The 23,706-nt window shown below is 39.5% G+C and overlaps 1 protein-coding gene across 1 annotated transcript in view; it reads left to right on the top strand.

Moving 5' to 3' along the window:
* Positions 1-23,706, top strand: part of LOC136625890 (LIM domain-binding protein 3-like) — a 95,591-nt gene that overhangs the window by 10,073 nt on the left and 61,812 nt on the right. The window contains exons 4-6 of the mRNA XM_066600459.1: positions 5,616-5,726; positions 14,581-14,628; positions 16,504-16,649. Of these exons, the coding sequence (XP_066456556.1) occupies positions 5,616-5,726; positions 14,581-14,628; positions 16,504-16,649 (305 nt within the window). The remainder of the gene's footprint in view (positions 1-5,615; positions 5,727-14,580; positions 14,629-16,503; positions 16,650-23,706) is intronic.

Here is a 23,706-nt window from a genome sequence, read left to right as displayed (position 1 = left end):
AAAAAACAAGTTTTTTTTGTATACTTATTAGAGATGAGCGAACACCAAAATGTTCGGGTGTTCGTTATTCGTAACGAACTTCCCGTGATGCTCGAGGGTTCGTTTCGAACAACGAACCCCATTGAAGTCAATGGGCGACCGGAACATTTTTGTATTTCGCCGATGCTCGCTAAGGTTTTCATGTGTGAAAATCTGGGCAATTCAGGAAAGTGATGGGAATGACACAGTGACGGATAGGGCAGGCGAGGGGCTACATGGTGGGCTGCATCTCAAGTTCACAGGTCCCACTATTAAGCCACAATAGCGGCAAGAGTGCCCCCCCCCCCCCCCACTGTCAGCATAAAGATCGTCCTCCTCTGGCACAGCTGTAACAGCTGTAGCAGAGAAGAACGATGTTTGCCCATTGAATTCAATGGAGCGGCAATACAGCATGTTCCACTGAATGCAATGGGCTGCCGGCGATCGCAGGATGAATGGTCGGAAAGGGGTTAAATATATAACCCCTTTCCTGCAATTCATCCAGAAATGTGTTACACTAAAAATATATACCGGCGTATAAGGCGACCGGGCGTATAAGACGACCCCCCAACTGTCACCTTATACGCCGGTAATACAGTGGAGCAAAGAATAAAAAGCATTACTTACGTTTTTAGATGATCTGCAGCGCTCCTGCAGGCTGTCACTCCCTCCTGGTCCACGGCAGAGTATTGCTTTCTCTATGAAAGGCTTTAAATCCCTGCCTCCAGAAAGACACGTGCCTTCAGCCAATCACAGCCAATGACAATGATGTCATTGAATGGCTGTGATTGGCTGTGTTTCTGGAGGCGGGGATTTCAAGCCTTTCGTGGAGAAAGGAATACTTTGCCGTGGATTAGGAGGGAGTGACAGCCTGCAGGAGCGCCGCAGATCATCTAAAAACGTAAGTAATGCTTTTTATTCTTTGCTCCACTGTATTATCGGCGTATAAGGTGACAGTTGGGGGGTCGTCTTATACGCCCGGTCGCCTTATACGCCGGTATATATTTTTAGTGTAACACATTTCTGGATGAATTGCAGGAAAGGGGTTATATATTTAACCCCTTTCCGACCATTCATCCTGCGATCGCCGGCAGCCCATTGCATTCAGTGGAGTCGGCTGTATTGCCGGTTCCATTGAATTCAATGGGCAAACATCGTTCTTCTCTGCTACAGCTGTTACAGCTGTGCCAGAGAAGAAGGATTTGTCTTCTATATGTTCTCAATGGGGTCAGCGCTGCTGCCGCTGGCCCCATTGAGCGCATATAGAATGCATCCATAGCGAGCAGCGGGAGGGGCAGATTTCAATACTCGGGTGACACCTTATCTCCCCAGCCACTCACAGCAGGGGGGTGGTATAGGGCTTAAACGTTGCAGGGGGAAGTTGTAATGCCTTCCCTGTCTTTATATTGGCCAAAAAAAAGCGCTAACGTCTCAGGGAAGAAAGTTTAATTTACCAGAACACCGCATGGTGTTCGTTACGAATAACGAACATCCCGAACACCCTAATATTCGCACGAATAGCAAGCTCGGACGAACGCGTTCGCTCATCTCTAATACTTATCTGTTTTTTATAAAAAAAAAAAATGATTTTAAAAATCCCACATAGTTAGTATCTTTATATCCGTAACAACTTGCACAATAAATTGAACAAACTGTTTATCCTGCGTGGCAAAAAATGTATGCAAAACCACCTAAAAAACGAAGGCAAAATACTTGTTTTGTTCACATTGCCTTCCAAAAAAGCACAATAAAAGTGATCAAAAAAGCTATAAGCAGCCCAAAATAGCAGCAATGAAAACTACAGCTCGTCAGGCATAAGACAAGCCATCACTGAACTCTGTCAATGAAAAAATAAAAACGTTATGAGACTTTGAATGCAACGATGTAGAAAAAACAATAATTTCCAAAAAAGGATTACTTTAAAAGTTAAAAAAACTAAAAAAATTATAATTTTGGTGTCATTGTAATCTTACCATTCCGCAGAAAAAATGTATTGTGTCATTTACTGCTGCATGATTGACGCTGTAAAAGCAATTCTAAAAGTTTTACATCATATGTATCCAAAAATGGTACCAATAAAAACTACAGTTTGCCACACAAACAACAAGCTCTTATACAGTCATGTCTACTGAAAAATAAAAAAGTTGAAAAGTGAAAATGAAAATCCCCCAAAAATAGTTGTGTTCTTATGGCCAAAATAGGCCATGTCCTTAAGGGGTTAATAACATTTAATACAAGTTAACATTTTCCTGAGACTCCCCAGTTGATGATCTCTGGTGAATTATATATTTCTGTAATTTTGAAGAAAGCACCTATCATTATTCATAGGCTTCGATGAAGTGATATTTCAGCTCACATTATATGGAACCATTTTCATAAGTCAGTTGGGAGTTTTCGGGGTTTCTAGCTGCACTAAGACTGACTGCCAATAGTCACTCATGAAACTTTCACGGGATATTCTCATGTTATAAAACCGATGGCACGTCTCTGGGCTGTGATATCACTTTAGGATTGAGTTGTCCTCCAGTTTCAGGATTGTGAGGATTCTAGAAGTCAGACCAATTAGAAAGTGGTTTATTAGCTTGTTCTAAGTTATTGGGTGGCAGTCCCTTAGGACTCTTTTACACGATAATCGTTCCAAAAATTGTTGGATCCTGCGAATTTGAACGATAAGTGTAAACACGGTCGACAATTGACCGACGAGTGAGAATTTGTTTGCTTCTTGTTTCTCATTCAATTTAGAGAAGTTTCAGACATACGCGTTTTTCTCCCCTTATGCGGCCATGATAATGGGATGATTATTATGGCCACATAACGAGACAAGACAAAACCACTGATCTTAATGGGATTTCAGTGGTTTCTTTTTCACTAGTTCTTTTCTCAGAAGTTAATTGTACGGCCAAAAAAAGATCTTCCCCGATAGTGAATTCTACGCGTGGGAAAGATCACCTATCTTCCCGTTTTTGTTTTTTTTTCAAATTCCTGCCCTCCAGAGTGGAGTTTGAAAAGTCGTCAAAGGGCAAAGGATTCCCCTATGCTCCGTGCCGCCAAGTGCAGTTGCGCCCATGCTTGTTTGAATAAGCCCTTAACCACATAATTGTACCGGCACAGGGAATGTGAACGACTGAACGATATTTGGAGTGAAAATATGCTCACCTTAGCACAGTGTATCTGTGCATGAATGATGTTTGAAGAGCCAGGTAATCAGGGAGTTGCTCGCGTGTCAGCGCTTATTACTTCCACTTTCTGCACGTGCAGGGGCCAGTTCACACATGCGAGTGATATTCCCTTTTTGTGAAATTGATTGGCTATTAAAGCCTACAAAGGTCCAGATGTCTTCTTTTCCTGCATTTTGCCCAGTGGCACACACTTCCTCTTGCGTAATTTCACCCCTACCATAGACTTCTTTGGCAGTCTTGCTACACAAAACGCAGGAAAATAGGGCAGGTCATATTTTTTGTGCAAGCAAAATCTGCAAGCGCAAAACGTGCTTATGAGAAAGAACTCATTAGAATCAATGGGTTCTAATTTCTGTGTTTTGCCCACGCAAACTTTGCATGCGCAGGAACGTGCACGAACACACCCACCTGAAAGAGCCCTAAATGCAAGCCAACGACTGAATGACAGACAAGAATCGTGGACTTTTCATTCGTCATTCAGTTTCAGCCGGCATAAAAATCACCGCCGGTTCGGGTACTCATCAGTCAGTTTTAACGCAGATTGTTCAGCGTTTCACATAGGAATGTGGGCCAGGAACGCTATATTTTCTCCTTAGGGAGAGCACTTAGAAGGTGAGTGAATGAGAAGACTTAGGGCTCAGTCACACGGGCGCATCGGCGCCCGTGTTACTGCAGCCAGCAGACGGCCGTACCTGAAGACGGACGTCTCTCTGCAGCGCCGGGAGGAAGAACATGTGACCGGCTTCATTGCTGGTCATGTGTTCTTTCATCAGCGCTGAAGAGAGACGGACGTTTTCTAACTGTCATTCACACAAGCGCATCGGGGCCGGTGTACGGGTGCCGATGCGCTCGTGTGACTGAGCCCTCATAAGGCCATTTATGCTCTTCTCGGTAATATGCAAATAAGGAAGATGGAACAATACCTCTGCAGTGCCACCTATTAGAAGGCAGCATTCCTGCAATTCAATGTTAGACTCTTTATACAAGCCTTGACTGGGAATAGAAAGCCAAGCCAAAATCCATACACAGACAGCTGTTTCAGGAGGTTTGCCCCTCTTCAGCGTGCAGTAGCTTTCTGGCTTGGCTAGCGATAGGCCTGTGATGTGGGTCAGGAATGCTATCTTTTCTCCTTAGGAAGAGCACTTAGAAGGTAAGTAAGTGAGGAGACTTATGAGGCTACTCCTCCAATGCTGCCTTACAATAGGTGGCGTTGCAGAGGTATTGTTCCATCTCTTTTATTTACATAGGAAAGTGAAACATAGAACAATCGGTGAATGAGAATTGCACAATTCTCAATGAGATGGTGATGACGTCACCACCTCATCCGCTCTGACAAATGAGAATCATTTGATTCCCATTCAGTGTAATGGCCGTTATTCTTTAGTACCATCGATTATTATCTAGAGAGGAGAGTGCTGTGAATAATGACACTCTCTTTCCGCAAGGACTCCACATGTCCATGTATTATATGATTTCAGCAGGCACCATGTAATACCTCATTTCCTCTGCAATGGTGCTACATGGGAATTAGACCCTTGTTGCCTGCTTCTTCTGGATGGTCCAGAGTATCTCCGGGGCACAGCATGTCATAAGCTTATTTTCCAGGGGCTCGTCTTACAAAAAGAGACTGTGTAAAGCAGACAAACCATTTAAGTATTAACCTATGGGCGACATGAAAGGTGTAAAGATGTCAAACACTGTTAAATAAATATTAATGAAACTATGTTCACTTTATTTCCAGATACCCATGAAGTCAAGTAGTGCTGTGTCTTTCCATGTAACTTACTGTAACAGTTTTGTTGTGTATTTGATTAGAATATCCATTACTAATTCATTGTGCGCCTTAGATGCAGTTCTACTTACTGAAGGGATTTATTATACCCAATAGAAACACTATTGTCTATTTTTTTCTGTTACATTTCTAATGCAAACATTTTTTGGAGCCTTCTAATTAATAAAATAAAAGTTTAAGCCGTTTCACTTTCACATCTGTCTTGGAACCTGCGATCAGAGATCTGGCGCAAAATACCTAGAAGAAATAGCAATGCGTGCAGGACTCTTTCTTCTGGACAGCTGAGTGAAAACCAAATGGGCCCCATTATAGTCAACAGGGTACGTTCCACACTGTTCGGTTCCGTCATAAGATGGCTTCATTGAGTCACGGGATTCCCGTTTCCTTCTCATAACGGAACCCCCCAGTTGTGGAAGAAACCTTAGAAACCAAAGAAAAATGTGCAAAGTCCATAATATTTAGTAGCATAAAACTTTGTAGAAGAGGTAAAAGCAAGAACTATGTTTCTGATACATAATGAGCAGAACTTCATCTAAAGTCCACTCACTTTTTTGTCACCATGCCTTGATTGTTTTTGTTTCATCTGCTTTTGCTTTGTGTCTTATGCTTTGCCGTATCATTTTCAGAGCACCTACAGCTGCCACCATCTCTCCTTCACAAATCAAACCCAGCCAGGGCGCTAAGAACATGTCCGTTGCAGCCTCCACTATATCTTGTGCCATATCAGCACAGTCTAGGTATACATTTGCTTCTGCACTTCACTTTTGCTTATCTTTGTATATGATTTTTTTTTCACCCTTTTTATTTTCCAGCAATAATTTTGCAATGTCATAATGACTTACTTTTGTTATATTTTACATACTTTACATATTTACTGATTCTCTAAACCTTTTATCATCTGGTTCAAGGCTATAAAGTATTCCCCCCTCCCATGGGGGCATAACAAAAAACACTAAAAAGATATTTCCATACAGCATCTCTTTTGGCTACCGAAGGAACAGGTGGGCAGACCCTTGAGAGTGATGTCATCAGCTGCCGACTCCATTTATTTACATTTAAAAGAAAAAGGTTTAGTACGGTGTTAGCCAGTAGAGCAAAATGTGATTGTTTTCAGTAAGAGAAACCAAGTAATCTTGTAGATATTTTAATGGCTAATAAAAAGAGATGACATTACAGCAAGCTTTCAAAACTACTTAGGGTTCTTCCTCAGGCATCTGAAGATCTATGCAATTATGCCTGAGGAAGAACCCTAAGGAAGTTTGAAAGCTTGCTGTAGCATCATATCTCTTTGTAAGCCATTAAAAGGTATCATATGTATCTACAAGATAGATCACTTGGTTTCTCTTACTGGGAACTATCACATTTTATTCATTTACATTGTATTGATGGCTAATTACAGGCAGCATCACCATGTATGGAGCATCTCAGATTTCTGCATCCCCTCTACTGAAACTGTGTTGGAGCAGTAGTTTGAGGCCATGGTGACATAGGGGGCATGAGTACTATGGGGATGGCAGCAATTCTATGGAAGCAACATTAGAGCTAAATATAGCTATTTGCCCTGACATCATATACAAAGTGACTGCTTGACCAGACGGCCTATTATGCAACCAGGTCCAAAAAGTTACTACTATAATAGTTGCTACAAGAAATACTGTACTATGTATAAAATAGTCCATGCTTATATCTTTAGCATACATGAGGAGAGCTTTGTCCCTGGCATCTTTCTACCTCCACTCTTCTTCAGCGTAGAGTAATGCCTCTGTACTCTGCATAAAGTCAGCTGTCATTCCAATATATTCTTTGTGGGGTTGTAGTACAAACTATTTCCTTGACACATGAGAGAAGCCTGTGTAAATTGGATGGATTAAAGCTAAAATGTGCAGCTATTTGCAATGATGTCCATTTGCGATATTGTGCAAAATTAAAGGGGTTGTCCCGCGGCGAAATCCAAAAAATTTTTTTTCAACATACCCCCACATTGTGCCCCGTTAAAAACAATCCCTTTGTTATTTAAAAAAAAAAATCGCTTACCTGCATCCCCGTTCGGGCAGTTTCTTCTTTTCTTCCTTTAAAGATGGCCGCCGGTCCTTTCCCAAGGATGCACCGCGGTTTTCTCCCATGGTGCACCGCCGGTCTTCTCCCATGGTGCACCGTGGATGTCTTGCGTTCCACTGCCGATTACAGCCACCTAATTGGCTGATCGGCACCACGTGACGGGGCGGAGCTACGATGACGACGCGCAGACCAGCTCTCCAGCGCAAGCGCGCCAGAGCGGCCCCAGTCAACAGAGCAGAAGACCGGACAGCGCAAGCGCGTCTAAAGAAGGCACAAGATACAGAAATTAGTCGGAGCCATGGAGACGGGGACGCCAGCACCGGAGGGGGTAAGTGTATAACTTCTGTATGGCTCATATTTAATGCACGATGTATATTACAAAGTGCATTAATATGGCCATACAGAAGTGTATAACCCCACTTGATTTCACGGGACAGCCCCTTTAAGATATAACTGGTTTGGGTAACTTAATCTTAGGAAAAGGAAGTCAATCAAATATTCGATAACACATCAATGTGGAAAGTTGCTTTAATCGAATTGACCTTCATGTTTGTGATGCACATAGGTTTTCTTTCTGCAACAGAAAGCAGGTTTTATACTAAATGCTTTATATTTCTTACTGCAGGATTCTTTTCTACCAGAACAGTCATAGGTGGGATGGGGTATTATATAATAACTTCTTCTTGACATTCCAGGTGCTATTGCAGACCCGTACAGTCAGACAAGAAGTTAACATTATTTTTTCAGGTTTACAGGATTTCAAAAGAAACATCTAAAACCCATATACTACATATCTACGTCTGTACAGTTAGTTTGGTTATATGTAAGGGAGTTCTCATCTGGAACCACAATATCTTTTTACAATATCTTCTCCATAAACACCTTTTCTCATTAGGGGCAATTAAAAAAAACATTAAAATCACTACGCATCAATTGTATCAGGTCTAAAATTCTATTCGGCAAAAAACTAAATTCTAGCTGGTGTGTTTTCCCAGAAGGCACAGATTTCAGTGTCCTTCACACATTTAGGTGGTCTTCAAGCATGGGCATTGGCACTCCATGTAACTGAAGTGGAATTTTGGAGACAGCTGAGTGAGCACTCATGTTTCTGTAACTCTTGAAGAATAGCTTCACATGAGCGTGTTGTAAGACATCCGTAATACGGACATGTTACAGATGAAATAAGAACCATATAACATCAAGATTTCATCATTATTTGATCTGCATTTGTCTCCTCCACTTGTATTTATATTTAGAGCTTCACCCCCGATCATAAGTTCACTGCCCTGGACCTCCCACCAACATTTTTTCGAAGGGGACCAAATTTCACTGGCGTGGTCAGGTCCTGGCAGATTTCCAGTAACCTCTCTATCTCTTTCCTCACGACAGAATGTCCAGGACTTGCATGATGTCAGGGAAGGTCCTTAAACCCTACAAAGCTTATACTGTATACAACCCCTTTAAACTATGACAAGGAGTCCTCATTAATCATTCATTTTCTAGCAGTTGTAATTCTCCTGACTTCAAGAACCACTCTACTCTGTAGACTGCATTAACATTGGGGAAAGTCACACATGTAGATTAGGGTCTGCATGGACTCACAGGCTTCAGACTAGAGCTATATGGTTATTTAGGTAGCGACAGTTGTTGAAGAACCAAAACCACTGTGTAGCACAGCAATATGGCGCTGCCATTAAACTCAAAGGAGTCACAGTGCAATCTGCAGGTGCAATGTCACAGCAACCTGAAATTCGCACTGCAACTTCATTGAGTTCAATGGCATTGTGATATTGCCACACTACACAACAGTTCTGGTCGTATGACACCCATTGTGTCCAAAATCACCATGTAGCCCTAGCCCAAACTAGTTTGACTACTTAGATCTCTCTTTGACAAGGTTTCCACTCTGATATGGAAACCGGGGACACAGCAAAAAGTCACTATATGAAAATCTTATATACAAGCCTCCTCCAGTAAAACTGAGAAACTGACATGTAGTCACTTATATAGTCTGCAGAGCACTTGTGTAGAGCTGGTATCTACCGCTATATGGTCACTGTATGGGGTAATATTGTTCTTTACATAGTAGGGTTTTTTTTCTTCAGTTACAGTATGATTATGAGAATATTAATCAGACACTATTTAGTGGTCATGGTATGGTGGTATTATTGGGGCATGTACAGTGATGATACTGGTAATATTGGTCTTGGTATAGTGGTTGGCTTCTGCCTCTGATCTTTTAAGACCCCTGTTTGTCTCCATAATTTCTGGCATTAGTTTTATTTTCTACTGAGAAAATATGGATCTGTATTTAAAAGAGAATACCAATCAATGCAAATACAGAGGCAAATGCAAGTAAAAACATGAAGAAATGCTGATGATATACGGATGCATCCATATTTGAATCACTTTCCATAGATTATAATGGGCATACTTTTTAACAAAAAACAGTAGCACATGTTGTACTTTTAAAATACGGTCATGAAAAATATGTAATTATGTAAACTGACACATAAATTTACATTAGCTCGTGTTATGGTCTGCAAACTACGAACCAAATACAGGCTAAAAATACGCGTTTGTGCAATCAGTTTTAGAAGTTTTTGGAGTGTGGCTTCATACAAACCCTCCTCACCATAGTCATGTTGGGGGAAGGGGGATGTCATCATTTCTTGTTATAGCAAACATATTACCAAAATTTGGGTTACAATCTGACATTTCATTCTCACAAAGCAGCTATTATGTATCCTGACATGTTCCTTTTCTTCCCATTCAATATTTCCAACGGGTAGACACAAATATAAGTCTCCCATGCTGCCACCAGCCTTGGAAGCCCTTTGTATTACTCCTATATTCATTACTTCACCTCTGCTACCTCTGCTCAAGAAGAGAAACATATCCAAAAGACCTGGTGTGCCCAAAAGAATTGGTTCCTCATATCTACCAAGAAAGATGTATCAGAGGTACAGCTACAAAAGCTGGCTGGTTATTAACAACATACCTTCCTTTAGTGCTGAGAGGTCAGCATGTTCTGGCAACAAGTGGAAAATGTGGAAATGGCTGGTGCTCTTTAGATGTCATCAGTATCCGCTCTGTTGTTAGGCAAACCTTGGAGGAAATTATCACTTTTAAATAAATAAGTATATCAATTTAATCTTTTTGTCACATATTTAAACTAACATTTTTGTTTACTTTTAATGACTAAATATAATTATTAAAACTTTTACTATAGTAGACTTGCATATTAAACATGCTACAATAATGGTGCCGTCTTAGAGATTCACAAAGTATGGTTTATTGTTCAGGGCAAGTTGATTTAACTTACTAAAAAAATGTTCATATAGAAAATCAAAAAAAAAATAAGTAAAGAGATTTGTGTGAGCTGCAACATTTAGATGATCCCTTTGTATTAGCAAGGTCCCTCAATATTTTGCTCCTGGGAAACCCAATAATCAGCTTTAAATTGTTGATCACTCTTCAAACAGCTTGTGCTTATTAGATAGCCAGTGTGATAACTAGCAAAAATACAGATCACTATTTATCTAAAATTATGGCTTTGTGCTAAAAAAAAACGCTTATAAAGTCCTGAATACTAGGAAGTCCCCTTCTTTCTAACTTGCTGTTCACTAATGTTGCCATGTGAAGTCTATCTCTAGTAAAAGCTAAAACAAGACAGATAACATGAAGTGGAAGGGGGTGATAAGTTCACACACAGAATCTTATTCTGAAAAGACAGGTATGTTTTAATCTATGGAAGAGCCTCGTGGCAAGTGTAGTGCCCCCACAGGGTAAATGAAGCAATGCACCATCTCCATTTACATCAATGGACTTTTTATGTAGTGGGGATGAAGTTTCCTAGCAGCCACTGCAAAATGTCTCACTACTACAAGTCTCCATGTAGACACTACTTTTCATGTAGTGAGTGAGTCTCCTTGTAGTCACTGCAAAATGGGGGACCCCATCTATTAAATTTTAGTTAAAATATTAATTAAGCAAAAATGGTACACTATTATTAACCCCTTAGGGACCAAGCACGGTAAATATACGGGGCTTGGTCCTGGGGTTTAATCCAGGCAGATAGTAAAAATATGGCATGGGATTAAAGCCCCTGCTTCTGCAATTAAGCAGAAGCAGGTCAGATTGTCAACTGTTAGTCACAGCTGAGAACCCAAAGGAGAAGGGAGAAGCAGTTTGTAACCACTTCTGCCTTCTCCTTTCCCTCATTGAGCGCTATGTACTAAAAAGTGAAAGTGGAAGTGTTTCTTCAACTACACAAGTTGGCGGTCACGTGACCACAATGATCCCCTGGAACAGCAGAGTTGCAGGGTCCTATAAGACCCTGATCAGTTTGTTAGTGACTATTGTCACTCCTATGGATGCCCAAGCTACTGTGGAAAAGTGTGTAATAAAAAAAAACAAAAAACATGTGAATGTCCAGGGAGGTCTTATATGACGTCATGGGGGAAATACTGTAGATAGTAAAAAAAATAATTACATAAATAAGTAAAACAAAATTACAGAATAAAATAAAAATATATACATAAAAGAGAAAATAACCCAAAGCCAACAACAAACAAAACTGTCACCGTATGCGCCTTGTAATCCGAATCCATACATATTATATATCAAAACGTCCGAAACAAAATGAGAAACCCATTCCCATACTTTATTTTAGCCTAAATATACTAATTTAAAAATATATATATATTTTTTAGCTTTTTACCCACAGTAAAACTAAAAAATGGAAAAAAAAAGTCTTTGAAAAAGATAATTAAAAATTTGTCCTATATGTCACAGAAAAAAAACATAGCAAAAATAACTTTGGTAGCTGAAGGAAAAAATAGGGCAGTTAAACCACCACATGGGTAAAATCCCTAAAAAGTGTCTGCTCCTTAAGGTACAAACAGTCTGGCCCTTAAGGGGTTAATAAATAATCAAACTGAAATGATAAAAACTTTTCGATAAAAGTGATAATTTCCCTTCAAGGAGTTACACTCAGTTCGTCACCTTGCAAGCACTTAAAGGTTTTGAGTGAAATATATACTTCCTCAACATTTGTAGCTCCCAGTGGAGCCTTCAGACATCATGTTGAGAACTAAGCTTGCTCTTCCATCGCTTAGTAATAATGGCTAACAAAGCTGCTGGCGTTGTTTATTGTGTCAAGTAACTATATTTTCAGTCACTCTCATTCTATCATCATTCCATTCTATAAGACCACATTGAGTGTTCGCCTGTGTTATTTTTTTTTTCCAGCAGAAACGTAAAAGGGTATATTCAAATATGGCCGATTTCTAGCAGAAATATATGTGACCGAAAATCAGTTCCATTCATCTAGATGGAAAGGTGTTCATTGGAAGTCCAAGGATTTCTGCAAGCACAGAGGAATGGAACAGGCGTACAAATTTCTGCAACAAATCTGCCAAGTGTGCACTTATCCTAAGAGTTGTAGCGTCCTTCTGGTTTCTGCGATACAATTCAGTCCTGGGGTAGGAGGGGTTGGTGGTACACATGCACGTTTCTTTAGTTTCACTCTTAATGTGATGTGATATCACGGTGTTCCGCATTATCATGGTGGTTTATTTACAGTTTGAATTACTTTACAATGTGCTTTGTTGTGTTAAGATTAGAGAACAATAGCTTTTTAATGGGTTAAGAAGATCAGATTACCTTTTGTGCCTTGATATCACAATCAAACTAAAATTTGCTGCATCTATTTATTACCTGCACTTTTCCTTCTCTGCCACCCCCCTTAACAGCCAGTTTCGAGCCCCATTGTCGACTATCCAAGATGACTGCAGCTATTTCCTAACTACCTAATGCACACAGTTCACTGCTCTCTAATTGTCCAGTGATAATCACATGAGTAGCTATAGCCAATCAGAGAACTGGTATAATGCGTAAGTAGTCTAACACTGTGGAGATTAGGTAGGCTGAAGATTGTGTCGGCCATCTTGGATGGCTAAAAGTAGGATTCGGAACTGGCAAATCAGAGCAACAGCAGAGAACAACTGCAAGTAATATACTCCCATGTCCTCTGGTCCCAGGACAGAATTTTGTTCTAAAACCGGAAGGTCGTTTTAAACAATCAACCTGTTTTTGGAGTCACTAATCAAAACTTTACATTTTATCTTAAATGGTATTGAATATTATGACTTTTCCCTACAGAGTCCACAAGAATTACCTAATGTCAAATTTAACTGCTATGTTACAGTAATTATGATTGTTATTTCTTTTATTGATTGAAAGGGATTGTCTCACAAAGACAACGCCCATCCATATATCGAGGCATATGGGACCATGACCTTGAGTGGAGAGCTACTAGTATACAGAGACTCTTACCCTAGCAGACTCAAACCCCATCTTGCATTACATGGACTACCATTTTATTGGTGCAGGGAAACCGATAGTTGCGAATTCCCACAGCTGTTTGCTGAAGGCTACATCTTAGTAGATGTTATGTTAAGGATAAAGCTTCAAAAGGCATGGTTACTGCAGTTTGGACAGGCAACAAAGCTGGGATTGCTGGTTTTTGTGTACTAACTGATCTCAAGGGCACACATAGCATAGAAGCAACTTCTATGGAGTACTTGAAGAGAGCGTGCTCAATTCTAGTTGGTTTCATATTCTTTATTACCTTTACAACTGGGTTTTACCAGTGCAGAATCCCACATCTGGAGGGTCTGCATTGTTAGCCAATTAAAATGGGTGTGGAGTTAGCAAAAGGGTCAAGAAAAGAACAGTGGGGGTGGGGGAAAGGCCATACAAGGGAGACTTGCATCAGTAATGCTTCATGGCTAGTGTTTAACTTCCAGTCCAACTGTTTTGTTTCTCTTCGACAACTTCTAACTCAATGCTTGATGGTTAGGACTAGAAACACTCCACTTCTTGACCCTCTTCTGAAAGATTCTTGTAAGGCATAAGATGTCTATTCCTTTGAATGAATAGAGTAAATAAGCAGACTATCTCACGGCTCATTTATAATGCTGCCTCTAATGGAAATAATGTCACCATGAATTGTACTGCATAGAAATGTAACATTACTATACATTGTTGTCCTATAAGTTAAAGGGTAAAGTGTCTTGCTTATAGATGTTTGGTATAAAATCGAGAGATAATTATTTAAATATTATGCAAGGTTTATACTAGGATAATGTAGTGTAAGTCATTACTTGTAAGTTTGTATATCTTGTAAAGGTGTGAAAATTATTTTTTTTCTTTCACTGCTCTAATTCATGAAACTTATGGGTTCACAAGCCTCACAATTAACATACTAAAGTGTATAAAAAAGTGTCTATCACAGATACCCTTCAGGTTTAATCACGCTAACAGAAGTCGTCATTCATCCAGCTGGATACAGTAATTTGCTTTAAGTTGTTTTTTTGTGACTACCCATAATGCATTGCTTTACACAACCAAAATATGGCATATACAGTTTGTACCATAGAGACCCAATAATGAGAAGTATTAAGAGTCTAGAATCTAATTCTTGGGTCTGCACTTGAATGTAACAAAGGTGACTCTTGTCCTTTTTAGCCTTCATCAGCAAGCGTCGTTTTCTTCCAGCTACCAATCAAAAATAAGGTATTGGCAAAAACGTTTTGTGTCAAATTAAAAGTGTGAAGTACTAATTGAGAAGCTTTGCTTTTTGAGAGACCTGTCGCAACTCACTCTGTACAAAACCTTGCGTTAACTATGATAAAGCCCTTGTAGTACCAGTGAGGTTCTCTCTATATGCTCTGTAGTACTTTTATTTACTAGTATGCATGAGCTACATGTGGGTCAAATCCAGATGCATTAGATTTTATTGCAGTGAGTCATTGTAAACTGCTATTTTTATATTTATCACCTCTGAATAGACTTAACCCCAAATTCTTAAAGAGGATGTCTCATTTAGATAACTCCTGTCTATATACTCTACTAGATCATATGGATGTTATAGAAGGGCTCATTCAATTGGGCCCTGCTTCTATGAACCAGAATTGAAAGTTGCCCTGGCAGACGCAGCCCATCCATGCATTGCAGGGGAAAAGTCTAGACAGAACTGACTTTCTAGGGTGATAACTGCTGTCTCTTGGGTTAAGCCCCTTTTTTAAGGGATGACTGTTGGGTGCTGAAGAGCCCAACAGCAGTCTCAGCAATGATCACTCTTAAGCACAGGAGGATAATCGCTTAGTCAATGAAGGCAGAGCAGCCTGCGGATCGGTCTGGCCTGCCTGCCTCCATTCACAATTAACAGGCTGGGAAAACTGAATGATGTAGCAAGAAACCAATAATGGTTTTGTGGTCTGCATAAAAGATCCGATCAGTGATTTATCACTGATTGGTCTTTCACGGCATACATTTGCATGGCACAATTATCATGCAAACCGTAAGCGATTTGCATAATAATTGTGCCATGTAAAAGGGGCTTTAGAGAAGTGAAAGCTGTAGAGGTCATTTGATTGTTCATTGGCTTCCATGAATAGGGGGATTGTTTTCATGAGACAACTCCTTTAAATCATCAACTAAAGTTTTTTTGGTATAAAAGTTTTTATTGTGATATATTTCATTCAAAAATTAGTTTTGATTCACTGAAATAAACTTAAACCCAGTAGGTTAGCTTAGTGTAGCGTGCATGATAGTGCCTGTCCCAAAAACATTGCATGCATGCAATCAACCGATAGACAATAAACTGATTGTAAAGAGTGTCAACTTGAGGTTCTTTGGGCCCACCAGGATTATCCTGAGGTTATACAAAACATGTGCACATCCACTTTGAATTGCATCGTAAATATGGCTGTCATTATTTCACACAGGACATATAATCTATAAGATATAATATGGTAATTGTTTTTGAAACAAGACTTTCGTGACAAATGTCTGACTCCAAGGTCATTTCTAAATAGTGTAACTATCTACTTATACTTTGGGGTCGAGTATGGTGTCGGAGACTGGACCACCAGAGGATCCTCCACTACTTTTACAGGCCAGTCCGCCCTGACTGTCACCCATAGGCATGCCCTTTTCTAATTGGTCTTAAGCAAAATTGCACACTTTTGTAAATCTAAAATATAAATGTCAAATATAATGTTTTTTTATTTACCTTTGTCTATACTCTGTGCACTCTAGACAAGTGTGTCTAGTAATATGTATTGTTTGTTAGGAAGTAAGCATCCCCCAAAAACTATGAGCTAAGCATATTCTAAATACATGAAGACCTATGACTGATAAATATAACTTGTTGCAGTCGCAGTGACCAATCTATTGCAAAATATTCTTACAAGAAACCAATTAGAATTCATTTTACAGACATATTCCATCATCAGATTTTTACCCGCCCATGTAATTGCTGTGCACAATTATCTAATATTTACAGGCAATTATAGTAATTTATCTGATAACAGTTTGGCAAGTGTGGATTTCATATTCAGTTCTCTATTGCACCTCACTATGTTGAATACTTTTATTTGCTTTTAGTTCTTCTAGCCAAGGTTATTCTTCAGCCACTGCTGTCAAAGGTCCCACGCCTTATGGAGGGTACCAGGAGCCCTCAGCTCCTCCTGCCAAGCCTCGAGTAGTAACGACTGCCAGTATCAAACCATCTGTCTATCAACCAAGCCAAGGTAAAAAAAAAACACTAAATGTAATAATGTTTATGTAATTGTTGCTCTCCACAGTAGAAATAATGTGAAGCCAAGGCCAGAACAGACATAATAAGATTTCTATTATGCACCATCAATGACACATCAACCAGAATGTAAAAAGCATACTGCTAAAGGGAGTTGTCTCATGTCAGACTAACCCTTTCATATGTGAACAATTGTGGTGATTGGTCTGCTTCTTGGCATCCCTAGATAACAGCTAATTTTAGAAGAGTGTTAGCCATATCCAGCAAAAAAAAAACAACAACACAGCATTACATGGCAGCTACTACTGAGAGCTTTTCCATTCTGGTTAATAGAAGTGGGTCTCGAATGGATTCCCTTCTATCATATTCAAATGCCCTAACAGGGCCCATGGATAAACCATGTTTATGAGATAGCTCTTTTAATTATCTAAATTCTTGTAAGAAGTACAAGCAGTTACAGTTGAACTCATAGGTTTACATACACATTAGCCATATTCATTAATACTCAGTTTTTCCCAACTCCTGACAGGTACTCCTAGGTCACCTTCCCTCTGTTAGGTTACTTAGGAAAACTAGATTTCAAAAACGTGAAATGCAAAAATAATACAAGAGAGAATGATGTATTTCAGCTTTTATTTTTTTCATCACTTTCTCAGTCTCTCACAAGTTTATAAACATGTGGTTAGCATTTGTAGCATTGCCTTTAAATTGTCTAACTTAGGACAATCCTTTTCAATATGCCCTATAAGTACAAATGGATGTCATTGAGGGGATCTCCCACTTGGGCCCCCCCCCCCCCCCCCCCCAGTCATAAAAGCCTCTAAAACAAAGCATCTGTCATTGTAGCAGGCTTGACCCTCCTATGTATTACATGGCCAATCATTCACTTAAATGGGTGCAATTATGTAACGTAATATTGTATGTCTCTTTTCTAATTGTGTGGGCAGCATTCCTTTATTGTGCATTTAAAGAGAATATATCACCTATTTGTTTTATTAATTCTTGCCAGATGGTGAAACATTTTCCATTTTTATAATCTGATGTTATTTTCTGTATGGGGAGTCCTTTATTGTATTGATGGGGATGGCCATCTTGTCTTTACTGCAGAGATATGCTTTACAGCAACTTTTCGAGATATACTCTACAATAACCCCGTGGGCCATCCACACAGTGGACAGGAGGGGACCATTTGACTTCTATGGGAGACTATTCTAGACATGTTCTGTGACCAGTGCAGAAGTTATTGTGGAGGGAGAAAGTAGATGAGCTTTGATCATCACATATTGTGATCCTGTATTTTCTTATATAGGTGTTGGTTTTGATTGTAATCCCCTTTGTGATGATAATGAGATGACAGCTGAAAAGTTTTCTCTACAGAACAGGAAGTGTCAGGCTATTATTCAACTCTGTGGTCAGTGTGAAAATGCAGAATTTTACATTAAAAAATAGCAATAATAATCTTTATATAATGCCAACATATTCCACAGCACTTTACAAGTCAGAGAGAATAGATAAAATCATACATAACATACAGTATTAAACCAATAGACAATTTGAACAATAGAAGTGAGGGCCTTGCACACAAAAGCTTACAATAACGCATCGTTGTCTTTCAGCATGCTGAAAGACAGTGATGAGCCTTATCAGGGATTCACAGCGGGATACAGCTGATACTATTGTTTCAGCTTTATCCCGCTCCCTGATGACAGGCTGGGTATGAAGAACAGAGCGGTTCAGCTCTGTTCTCCATACCGCGCTCGGCTGTATAACAGCTGAGCGCTCCGAGCAGAGAACAGCTTGTCTCCTGCATCCTCGGCGCGGAGCGCAAGGCGATTGTTCAACGTTTGAGAGCGATCATCTTGCGCTGTAAAGGACACAACGATTATCGCTCAAAAGTCGCTCAAAAGACATCTTTTGAGCGATAATCGTTGTGTCTAAATGGGCCTTTAGGGGATACAAGGGATACAAGTGCTTGTTTGGTACAATGTTCCAGCCATCTTTTAAATAAATAGGGTAGTATACATAAAGCTATATAAGCTGGCCACCAGCTGGTATTTGTGTGTATATAGATATGAAGTACATTCGGGTGTTTGGGGCATGGAGAATACAGTAGGGTGAAGGGGTCAGGTTCAGAGGGGAAATTTAGAAGCGGGGTAAATGGAGAAGAGTTAGGTTAGGGAATGTGGAAGGCCTCCCTAAAAGATGTGCATTTATGGGCATACTTAAAACTGTGGGTGTTAGGAATTAACCTAGTTGTCTGGTGTAGTGCAATCCAGAGAACTGGTGCAGCTCAGGAAAAATCTTGGAGATGGTAGTAAGAGATTAAAAAGGAATTCAGTCTAAGGTCATTAGCAGAATGAAGGACATGGCAGGCTCCAAGGTGGGAATGTAGAAGCACTGTAAATAGACCAAAGTTAGAATAGGGAATGTGGAAGGCTTCCATAAAAAGAAGTGTTTTTAGGACAAGCTGTGGGTGTTGGGAATGAGACCGATTATCTGGGGTAGTGCATTTCAGAGAACTCATGCAGCTTGGGAAAAATCTACGAGACAAAAATGGAAAGTTCAGATTAAAGAGGAATTTAGCAAAGTGAAGAGCACAGGCAGGGCAGTAGACAGAGATGACAGAGGAGATATAGGGCTGAGCAGCACTATGGGGAGCTTTATTGATGATAGTGACAAGTTTAAATTGTATTCTATAGTGGATGTGTAACCAGTGCAGTGACTGGCAAAGGATTCTGATATTGATGTAGTGACTGGCACAGGATGGAGACATGAGTTTAGTGACTGGCATTGTGTGCAGGCATCCAAGTAACAATTGGACAAAAAGATGAGCCTTGCTACTGCATTCAGGATGGATTGGAGACGGTAGAGTCTAGTGAGGGGAAAACCAATCAGAAGTGAGTTACACTGAATTCAATGAGTGGCCAAACGCTCCCTGTGATTGGCTAAGTGCTGTGACCAATCACAGGCAGCACTCAATTGTCATTCAGTGAATGTCTGAGTGCTGCCAGTGATTGGCTGAGTGCTCAGCTAATAAGATACAGCCCTTTCAGCCTGCTGAAACAGAGTCAGAGCAGTGCAGAGAGAAGACAGGCTAGACACACCTGAACCCCAGCAGCTGAGGAGAGGTGAGTATATATTTTTTTATTTTTAACACATTTTAGGGATGATTTTTCAGGGAAGGGCTTATATTTAAAGGCCTTCCCTGAAAATCCCTGCAGGGCTTGCCGGCAGGCCATTGCTTTCAATGGGACTGCAGAAGCGCCAGTCCCATTGAAAGCAATGGTAGAACATCACGATCCTCTGCCACAGCTGTGTTTGCACACCTGTAAAACACAGACATGTGAACACACCATAGGGAACCAATGAATCTAATAGGCACGTGTTTTTGTGCACACAGTTGTATGAACATAAACACGCTCACACACAAAAAAAGAAATAAAAACAAGAACACAGAATTGCAGATGTTGTTAATGTTGCCTCTAGAAAAAATGGAATAAAAAGCAATTGAAATGTTATATGTTCACAAAAATTGGATAAATGAAAACTAGAGTTCATCCTGCAAAAAACAACCCCCCATAGAGTTCCATCCATTGAAAAAATAAAAATGCTGTGCCTTTTGGAATGTTGCAACACAAAAGCAATCTTTTGTTATGTGCTTTTAGTGTACAAAAATAGCAAAACATCAAAAAACTCTATAAACTTGATATCCCCAGAGTTGTGCTGACCGGAGAATGTTATTACCTTATTTATTTTGCATGCAGAACACCGTAAAAAGGAAATCCAGATTAAAAAAACAATACATTATATGTATATGATGCCATTAAAAAATACAACTTGCCCCTCAAAAAACAAGCCCTCATATGGCTGTGTTGACAAAAAAATTAAAAAGTTATAGCTCCTGGGATGGTGCAAACAGGCTTGGTCACTAAGGGGTTAACATGGTTCATACAAATAGGTCATTTTCCGATGACACATTCCCTTGAACTGTTTATGGGTTGGCATTGTACATTTTTATTTGTGATGTGAAATATTTGGCTCTCTAGTTGTCATGACATACAAGTTGCTCACCAATGTGACATATATAAAATCATGTGACCTACATGAAGTAATATACATAAATCAAGACTAGTATAGGAGCCTCCAAATTGGCTCTTTTCTACTAGTAACATTTGTGAGTGAAGCCTTGTTTCTTCACGTTTTGGAGGTTGTTTTGTCACACGGGTTAAATATTGTTGCCATATAGTGATGGCCGTCCGCTAGGGCCACCTTCAAGAAATGACTATGCAGACACAACTGCTGACCCCCCATGATGATATTGAAGACTTACTAAAACTCTGCAGCTGAACATTTTGAATTTGGGTCAAGATAGACGCCTTTTCTAACTATTTCAGATACATTCCACTAGGTGGCATACAAATCCATAAGTTTAAGGAATGCAATAAAACCTATTTCACTTGAAAGAACAATTCTACATCAACATAAAATGTACTCAAAGCAAGTAATGGTTTTCCGCATATGATGGCAGCCTTCTCCTCTAAACGGCACTTTTATTCTTTGGTCAGTGCCAGAAAATACAGCCAAGGAATTTTATTTCCGCACCTGCCTTCTCCTATTCACCAATGCTTGTAAAGTGTCATTTGACTAATAGGTATATATTAGGTAATTGCTGGAAGTTACAACCTGTAAGGCAATTCTAAAATATAAAAGCAAATAAAATGAAATAAAGGTTAGGTCATAGTCTTCACAGGTTATGACAAGGGCAGAACTATAGCTATGGCAGCTTTTGAGGGGCCCAGAGGCTGAACGTCCCACACCACTGAAAAGAAGAAAAGAAACAGCCATAAAGTTCACTTGATTGTTAACCCCTTAATGACGCAGCCCCTTTTTGATTTTGTTTTTCATTTTCGGTTTTTCCTTCTCACTTTCAAAAAATCATAACTCTTATATATCAATCAACGTAGATGTCTGGGGGCTTCTTTTTGCAGAATGAGTTATATTTTTCAATGGTACTATTTAATGTACCATATAAATGTATTGACAACCTTTTTAAAAAAATCCTAACTGCAGTGAAATGGAAAAAAACAAAACAAAACACAATTGTGCCATTTTTGAGGGGTTTCGTTTTTGTGGTGTATACACTGCAGCAAAAATGACAAAATACCTTTATTTCATTTAGTATGATTACGACGATAAACATTTTTATTTTGCTGTACTACATTTAAAAGTTTATTTTCTGCCACCATCTTCTGACAGCCATAACTTTTTTGCTACCATATTGGAGTCTGTATGACTTTTTGATCGCTTTTTATTACATTTTTTTTGAAAATGGGGTGACCAAAGAAAGTGGTATATATTTTTTTTTTTACCACGTTTACATTGCAGGATAAATAATGCATTACTTTGATAAATCAAACTTTTATGGACACAGCTTTTTAAATTTTGATTATTTTATTATAAATATGGAAAAAAGGTTTACATTTTTTTCTTACCTTTAATTTTTTTAATGACACTTTTTTTTACAAATTTTTACTCTTTTTTTTTTAGTTATTTTTATCACCGTGGCAACAGTATACTTCAAACAAAAAAGCTAAAGTTTAATCTCCGAGAAGAACTGTCTGGCTGATATATAAAACTTAACGTTTAATAAATGATTACCTAAAAAATATGGACGAACAGCCACAAACACTTAAAAATGATAATCACACCACCCTAGGGTAATATACATGGTCTGTTGTTATAAACCATCCGTATATAACTGACCCCTTCTAGGTAAGGTATACATATATGTGACACCTATTGCCAATCTTCGTGTGTACGGAGTTGTGGATATCAACACTATCCCGCTGATAACAAGTAGATAATAGTGTGATTATTCCACTCTTTCCTCCTTAAACATCCTATCACACGACTTATTAAGGAGGGGGATAAATCCGATATATCCCTATAACAGGGTGGAGTGTATCGGGTTTCACTTATAGAGGGTGAAGTCAAAGATTCTATCCCCTCAAGTATTCAGAGATAGCAAGGCATGGAGTACTCTGATTTAGAGGGGTAGACACTTTTAGAGGTGGAAAATAAAATTCCTACACCGGCCTAGTTCCCAGCTGAGGTGTATATATCTGGTGTGTTCATATAGGTTATGATCTCATATTTTTCGCACCCAAAATTATTAGATGCTGTAGCCAGACTAGATATAATTTTGTGGCCCCACACCAACAGTTCCACTATTTTTCCCACCCACGGGTGTTAGATGCTGTAGCCAGAACAAAATGAAAAATTTTTTTTTTTGGCTCCACACCACTAGCTCCACCACCCTAGATATCTGCAATCGTGTGACGTTTTACGGTCTGGTGCTGCCGCATTATAGCACACCTTATTGCACTTAATATACCAGTCACTCTGTCTTTAGACAAATAAATCTCAATGGATGTCAGTTTTTAGACAGATACGTCTCAGTCAGTATCTGTTACAATCTTTAGACCAATGAGTCTCAATCAGTATCAATCAATGAGTCTCAATCAATATCAATCAACGCGTTTCCACAACAGATATATATGTTGTTTCATCAGGATTGAAATAAGTACTCTAGGATCAAGGGTAAGATAAATTTCCCTTAAAAGCCTATGTACTCAGTGTAACCTATTTGGGTCACATTGATATCTTGAGCCCAATATGCCACTAGATTTAGAAATGGCAGATATGAGCAGGTTAAGATTATGTGCAACAGCCCATTTATTCAGGGCATAATTAGTAGCACCAGCAGCTACATAGACAGAGGCAGCAATGGTATGTGAAACAAATGCTCCGTCTTAAATATCATAGGCTCCGCCCATGTGTGCTGGGTGGGAGTATCCCAAGCCCCAATCAGGGCTTCTGAAAGACCACACACCCTTCTCCATGTATGGTGCTGCGTCATTACGTAAGGACATCCCCGCATACTAGCGTGAGCATGTGACCAATCTCAGGGTAGTCCGCTCACGTGACCGGGTTACGCAGCGTGTCTCTGTCACAGGATGCGGCCGGGGCGCGTTACTATGACAGCGCTGGCT

The sequence above is a fragment of the Eleutherodactylus coqui genome, chromosome 4, assembly GCF_035609145.1.
Source record: "Eleutherodactylus coqui strain aEleCoq1 chromosome 4, aEleCoq1.hap1, whole genome shotgun sequence".
Lineage (NCBI taxonomy): Eukaryota > Metazoa > Chordata > Amphibia > Anura > Eleutherodactylidae > Eleutherodactylus > Eleutherodactylus coqui.
This window is presented reverse-complemented; position numbering and strand designations above follow the sequence as displayed.